Raw genomic sequence first — 7,500 nt, forward strand, 5'->3', positions numbered from 1 at the left:
CTATAGACACTTCCTGAGGTATCTTTGTAGGTGCCTACATTACCCATGTGTTAAATTTCTTCTAGAAGACACTCCAGAAACATGCAATACGTGACTCAAGTTTCTAAGTTATCTGAAGAACCTAACTTTTTGTTTGTATTTACTCCTGTATGGTTTACATAAACAAACTGTGTAGAACAAGGTAAACTGCAAACTCACGTTTACACCTTACAGATCTTATCATAAAATAACTCCAGAGTACTATAAAGTGGCCATGATTTTTCTCTGTTTTCTTTTTATTTAATGAGTAATCAGAGCTTGGGGTGGGGAAAGGTATTGCTTTGCATTTCCCTTCAGAACCTGTTGTCTTATTAATACTAAACTCCATTTTTTTTCAATTGTTAATTTCACTTCGCTTTACAAATACAGTCTGCGGTATTCTCAGACAAAATAGAATTTGGCTATAAATTCTTAGGACTCTTAGGGGAGTTAGTGGGAATGTTACAGCACCCCACTGATAGGATGTTTCCTGTAAATAAGTGAAAGGAAGAAAAGGAGTCTCCTGAAAAACAGCATTTATTTAAAATAGCCTGTAAAAGAGGCTAACCCTGAGACTTTGGTAGGTATTTGATTCCTATGATGGTTAAAAAGGAAATATTGCCAAACAAAATACAAATTATCTTCCTAATATTTACTGTCTATGAAAAGACATAATTCCAAAATAATAGAGAACATATTCAAAGCATTATGTTCAGCTCTTTCAAAAGATTATTCTTAAAACAATGCTAACAATTTAAGACATTATTTAGTATATATACACTAAGATAACTTTCTAAATACTGTTATTATTTAAAATAATGATTCTATTAAATTTTACTGCAGTCTGGGCATTTCTTTGAACTTTTGAGCTGCTTTCTTGCTCATTATATACTAACTAAAAATGTGAATGGTATATCAATCAATTTGAAACTTTTCAATAATTCATTATATTTCATTTTTAATTTTTTTTACATTTAGTCTGAATATAATCTAGAGTTTAAAAGAAATAATCTTTATTTTCAAACAAGTATAATCTTATTTTCAAACAAGTATACTCACTCTGGCCTGATATAAGTATGTGCTTTGAAAGCTTTCTGTTTTCTGTCACTGTTTCCGCAGAGTTGAATCAGTGAAGAATGGAGTAGCTATTCTTTGGTTGGAAACAATGTTTCATTGACAAACAAAATAGGGAAAAATGAATCTGTCTTATGAAAAGAATAATGGGCTTCTTAACAGTATATCTTGATTGAGCAGTTGTGTAGTTTTTTAGACTTAGAACAACTGTATTTTATGAGACACTAGCAGAAAATAAAAAGTGCTCTTTCATGTTATTAAAAGATATATACTCAAAACATCTTGGACTGAGTTTTCAAGAAAAACAACATAAATGAGTATGGTGTTTACATGGTTCAAAATCTCTCAACAAATTTCAACTAATTAATAGCTAATATTTGCAGCAATCACAGCAAGCATCTGTGTTGTGCAAAGTCCTTGTGGTCCTTTTCACCTTAGCTCAGACTTGGAAGAATTTCATTGTATAAGCAAGAATCAAGTAATGTGGCCCTCTGGTGGAAAACTAAGTATCACATCTGCAGCGCAGTGTTACACAGTCAACTAGAAGCTATAAAACATTTGTTACAAAGCTTCACAGAACCTCTGAGAAAACCACCCAGAAAACCACCCTGTGAACTTAATTAACAACCCCACACCTGAAGGGCAGTCTGGTGCTGGTATGACGTGACTGGTATGAAAATGCTACCTTTACTCAGACTTCAATCATGGTCCAAATAACAATCAATTCTCAGCATCCTTCAGCTAAAACAACATGCTCAGTTTACTCTGAATACATCTTTCATTTCCAGCAAACAGGCGTATGTGTTGCAAGCGCTCACTGAGGGAAACACAACTTACCTGCTGTTGTTGCAGGTGCAGCAGCTCCACTGTGCTTACTTCAGAGCTCGTGTCACCACTTGATCTTCCATCTCTGCTGCCAGCATCTAATTGGCTGCTTAGAGTGCTCATTCCATTTTGATTCATTGAACTGTTGGTTATTGTCTCTGTCGCAGACTCCTGCATCATGACTTAATACCTAAAAGTGATTAAGAAGTATCAATTAACACACGTTACACCTTCACACTTCCCTTATCAAGATGTCCCTCTCTGCCAATTACAGAGACAGCATCTTCAGAAGGAAAAAAAAAAAAAAGGCTTGAGTAGTCATTTACCAAGAAAAGCAATACAAATGCAGCTTTCATCCAGATACTAATCACTGAAATGATGGTTTCTATAAGCAATTTTTTTGTGGTTACATTTAACAGCCAAAGTAACATGCCATGCACATAGCGTGGTCAATAGCATTTAAGAATGGCCACGTTTTCAAGTCTACCTATAAAACCAGTTTAAATGAAGGCATGATTGCACACTCTGTTCTATGTTTCCTATTATCTACCTTTGACAACCATGGATGACTATACAGCCTTATTTTAAATATTCACTATCTTGATTCTGTCAGAATTTTACAGCACATCTTATGCAAGGCTGTTGTTTAATGATGCACAGCTAATCATACAAAATTAAAATTTTGTAAGGGTGTTACAAATCATATGGTATCAACCCATGATAAATAGTATAATGGGTTTCTTTTTTTTTTTTTTTTTTGACTAAATAAAATTTTGCCTTGGAGGCATTTTAAGAAAAAGCTCCTGCTGCAAACACGTCAGATATTGCCTATTTTTTTAATCAAACAGCTCATATTCATTTATTTTTCTGACATTTAAAACATTTAATACTGTCCTTCCTGGGAAGTAATTAAGCTTATGCATGAGCAGCAATCAAGCTGTTCACTTGAAGATGACTTAAAACTCAATTTTAACATAGGCAAATAAATGAAAGATATAAAATTAATTTTCCAGGCATGTATTAGATATGAAAGCTGGAAATAAAATCTATCAAGAATATCACTAATGATTGTGCTAAAAACAGCATAAATTATGCATATTACCTTCTCTACAGTAATAAATGTTTTATCGTTTTCACTGCATAAATATACTGTACTTTCAGGACGGCAGTGAGATGTCCTGCCAAGATCAGTGGAAATCCTGGCAGTAAATAAAGAACCGATGTGCTCTTACAAACCAGAATTTCACAGAACATCTTGAGTCTGTGCTTTAGAAAGATCAGTTTGGGCTCTTAAAGAAGTCTGAATCCTGTGCCCTACGCGAGGAGATACACTTCTCTGTTGTACTTCTGCAGACAGAAACTCAGAAACAGCCTGGCTGCACCGTGACTTCAGCAGCGATGGCAGGCAGGCAGAGCAATCAGCCAACGTGAGGAAGGGTGGAAACTTATCACTCAGGCTGCTTTGTATGACTACATGATTTCACTACTGTAAACTTGGTCATATTTTAAGACTTTTTTCCATTTAAAAATTGTAAATGCATTTATTGTAAAGCAAATGTAAGTGTAATATCTCTTTGTGTTCTAGACAAATCATGTTCCCCAGATGCTTATGAAATGTGATCAAGGACACTCATACACAGAGACAGAGACATACATCCAACAGAGATTTTCTGCATACTAACATTATAATTATTAAAATTAATGGTTATCAGTTAGTAGTTTTAACAAGTATTTTCATCCAGCCTAAATTATTAGATTATTTCTATGACTTAAAACATCAATTAAAAAAAAGAGTTGCTGATTTATAAAAGACCATCAGTGATAGTTGGGCTAGCAAAGCAAATTAGTATAACAAAATCTACATATACCAGTAAAAGCTGTTCTGATTGTTTTTTTAAGCAACAAAAACCCAATAATCATAAAGGAAGAAACTGCTGCAACTATCGTAAACAACTTTTGAACTAAATGTGTGTATGAACAAATTGGTTTTGTTCAACATTTTACTGAACATTAACAAAGAAAAATCATACAAATGAAAACTGATACACAGTGATGGATTTTATAAGAAAAAAACAAAGCTAAGACTCTTTTCTGAGATTAGGCAGCTAATAAGTATTCAAATTAGGCATAAATTTTACATGCACAATGTTTAAAATATTCAGAGAAAAGGTCTGATTGCTTTTACTACTTATAGGAAAATTATAATCTGGGTCCTCTCCGACCGTAGAAACAGATAGACATAACGTCTACATATTGCATTTAAATTGTACTTTTGACAATACCGCTGGAGTATAGATGTATGTGTAGGTTTTTCCTTCATCATCAAAATTTATTTGAAATATTATTTCTGGGTGGAGTTTCCAACACTAAGAACAAAAAAAATTTTAAAAACTGTATTTTCAAATGTAGCCGACAGGTGCAAGTATTCCATACTAACCTTTGGGTAATGTCAGCACCAATTGCATGAATTAAAGAATTCTGCATGTATTACTGTTTATAACTAAGTCAATCAAATAATCAAAAATAACCAACAAGCAGAGAGTCTTGGGTCTAAATCTTTATTATAATTACAAAGACCTATATAACTTCCAATTCCTCCCAACCAGGGGATTTTATTATCCCTTATGGATCTTTTGACTTTATAAAACTGTAGAGTAAAAATTGTGATCTACCTTTTAAGTTCAATCACCTAATAGTAAAATCATGCATAAGAAAAACAGTAACAATGATAGCACTGTTTTTTCTTTCAGAACAGAAGGATCTGACCCAACATTTATATGCCAAAGGCAGGGCAATTGTGTGATAAGATGATTACAACATACATTTCCCCCAAAGGAGAAAGCTTATAGTGTATCCACTATAAAGGAACTGTATCCTCAAGGATAATGAAGATGCTTCCCAGTATTTACTAAGTTCCGCCCAGTGACATCTCCACACCTATTTTCCACAAGCACAGTATGAGGTGCTGTTTATCTTTTAAAGTATATTTTAAATAATTACAAATTCAGCATATTCTTTCAAAGTGGATGTGCTTGCGATCCCAAACATATCAAACTAAATTATTCATACTTCTCAATCCTACCACAAACATTTTACAAAAATCAGTGAAAATAAATTCCAGATCATTACAGAGGAAGGTAAAATTGGGAGTCTCCATTCTAGTGTTTGTCTGAACTGTCAGCTAACCCTTTAAATCTTTCACCATACACAACTTTTCAGTCGCATCAGAAAGTAGCTCTTCACATCCTGCACTCAAATGATGCACTCGTACTTCCCTCCCTGCCTTGAGTTTTCCTTCCTGTCCTTTTCTTTTTTTTTAAGCGCGTCACTGTACAGATCCTTATTCTCTACACCACTTCCCTTCTGAAACATTAAACTGACACTGGAACTGACTGCACGAGATTGCATTTTCTCTTCCTAAACAACTTGAATTGAAAGGTTACTTAGTGTAACAATATTTACTTGCAGAATTGTGTTGTTACCAAGGGTATAATGGATGGTGGCTATGCAGGTTTACGCAAGAATGAGTGAAGCATGAGGCATTAGCCATGTGTTTGACATGTTTCAAATTGCTATAATCCCGCATTAAACACACCCAGCAATTCATGCCATTTCTTGCAGCCATAGACTTGAATAAAGCGTGCACAACCACTTATTACATAAATTAGTATATGACTCCCTGTTATAGTCACAACAGTGCTTTTGTGTTTGTTTTGCATCAAGATGTAGTCTTTTATTTGTACAAATAGCAGGATATAAAGACATAGCTCAATTAGACCTCCTTACTTTATGATAGGGTAGTACTGAATGCTAGACTTGTTGGTTTTATTTTTCCTCTTAGAGTTTTAGGTTCCATTGAAAACTGTACCATGTGAGATAGACATTTGCCAGAGTGATAACAGAAACCTGCATATATCCTGTTCCATATTTACTACAATGTTCAAAAGTCTGAAACTTGACCTGGGCGAGTAGAGTTAACTGTGTTACCTCAACGACCACCAGAGACACTACCGGTCCTTTTTCCTCTGGGCTTCTGGCTCATCTTTCCTCTCTTCCTTCCTTCTTCTCTTCCACCTTCACTCCACGTGTGTGTATGTATGTGGATAGATGGACCACAGATAGATAGGTCTCACTATATGTGTTAAGAAGGTATGAAAGGAGAAATGACTTCCACTTCCCACCAGGCTCCCCTATCACATGCACAGACATTCCATCTTACAATATTGGTGTGTCAGTATTAAGTCTAAATTTTTGGCATCTTACCTTTTAATTAAAAAAAACTGGATGAAAAAAATGACTTCCTGAAAAACTAAGAATAAATAACAGTACATATGAGAAGTGTATAACTATTTCTTTCTGTAACCTTTTCTTGAACACAATTATTTATACCTACATTAAAAGATACTTTGTGTCCAGTGTCTGCTTTCTTCTACTGTCTAATTTATTTAACCAAATATATACATTAATTCCAAGAGACTTTAAGTCCGAGAGGCTTTGAATATCACATTTAAAGAAAAGTACACCATCAGATTAAAAAGTTATCACATATTCTTAAATAATTTTAATCATTTTTAAATTTATCAGTAGTTAATATTGTTAAATATTTCCATGGTGGTTCACATAAGAAAGGGCTAAGTGTGAGGAAAATCTACCTATGCAACAAGAAATCACATTTACCTCAGCATATCAGCTAAATTCTGATTTTGAAAACTTAACTGTGAAGTAAAACTTCAGAAAGAAACTAGCATTTAAATAATGATAACTTTTGTGCTCTGGTGGGATTAATTCATCACAATACCATGCACAATGGTCTGAAATCTAGGGCTGCTTTGCTAAAAGGCGTTAATGCTAAGATTGCCTAATAAATCAAAGTGCCAAATATGAAGGACATAGCTGAATGTGTAAGAACAAAATTTGAACAAGCACATGAATATTTTTAATTTTTAAAAATTGAAACTGGATGTCCTTTTAAACATGATTTGGGGAAGGATATCTGCTGTATAGCAAATTATACAATCTTTTTTGTAACAAGTGATATTTCACTAAGTAAATGAAAATTAAGTTGTTTATAAAGTATTTGCCACTGCTTTTCAGTTGTTTAAACAACATATCTAAAATGCTGTTCACAAATTAAGGTTCACTTCTTGGGAAAAAATAACTTTAATTAGTAAGAATTCTAATTTTAATTCACAAAGGTTAGTATGTTGAACACTCAAAGTTGTAGGACATGACAACATGGTAATTTTAAAAAACTAATGATCATGACTACCTTCAGTAAATAGAATACTGTTTAGATCTTCAACAGTGACAAACATCTGTGAAACATATGAACAGAACAAATGAAAATCTTATCTTTCACTTTAATCAGCTATCAATAAATTTAGCAACTCAGTACATTATGCTTTGCTCCAGGATTAAAATTAAACTAAGTTTTAAAACACAAGTAACAAAACATAAAAATTTCATTATGAAAATAGTATAAGAAATAAAATTAAAGTGTTTAATCTCTGTGCGATTCCATTTGAATATAGTACGAGAGCAAACAGAAGGAATGGTAGCTCTATGGATACATTTTACAGCAAC

The 7,500-nt window shown here is 33.5% G+C and overlaps 1 protein-coding gene across 16 annotated transcripts in view; it reads right to left on the reverse strand.

Moving 5' to 3' along the window:
* FOXP2 (forkhead box P2) overlaps positions 1–7,500 on the reverse strand; it is a 610,938-nt gene that overhangs the window by 254,589 nt on the left and 348,849 nt on the right. For 14 of the 16 annotated variants that reach the window (XM_074315704.1, XM_074315702.1, XM_074315703.1 and 11 more), the window contains one exon: positions 1,930–2,107. In XM_074315704.1, the coding sequence (XP_074171805.1) occupies positions 1,930–2,097 (168 nt within the window). In that variant the 5' untranslated portion in view covers positions 2,098–2,107. Of the gene's footprint in view, positions 1–1,929; positions 2,108–7,500 lie in introns of those variants that run through there. The other 2 variants (XM_074315709.1, XM_074315708.1) reach the window with 1 other exon arrangement.

This window comes from Rhinolophus sinicus, linkage group LG11 (assembly GCF_036562045.2).
Source record: "Rhinolophus sinicus isolate RSC01 linkage group LG11, ASM3656204v1, whole genome shotgun sequence".
NCBI classification, from domain to species: Eukaryota; Metazoa; Chordata; class Mammalia; order Chiroptera; family Rhinolophidae; genus Rhinolophus; species Rhinolophus sinicus.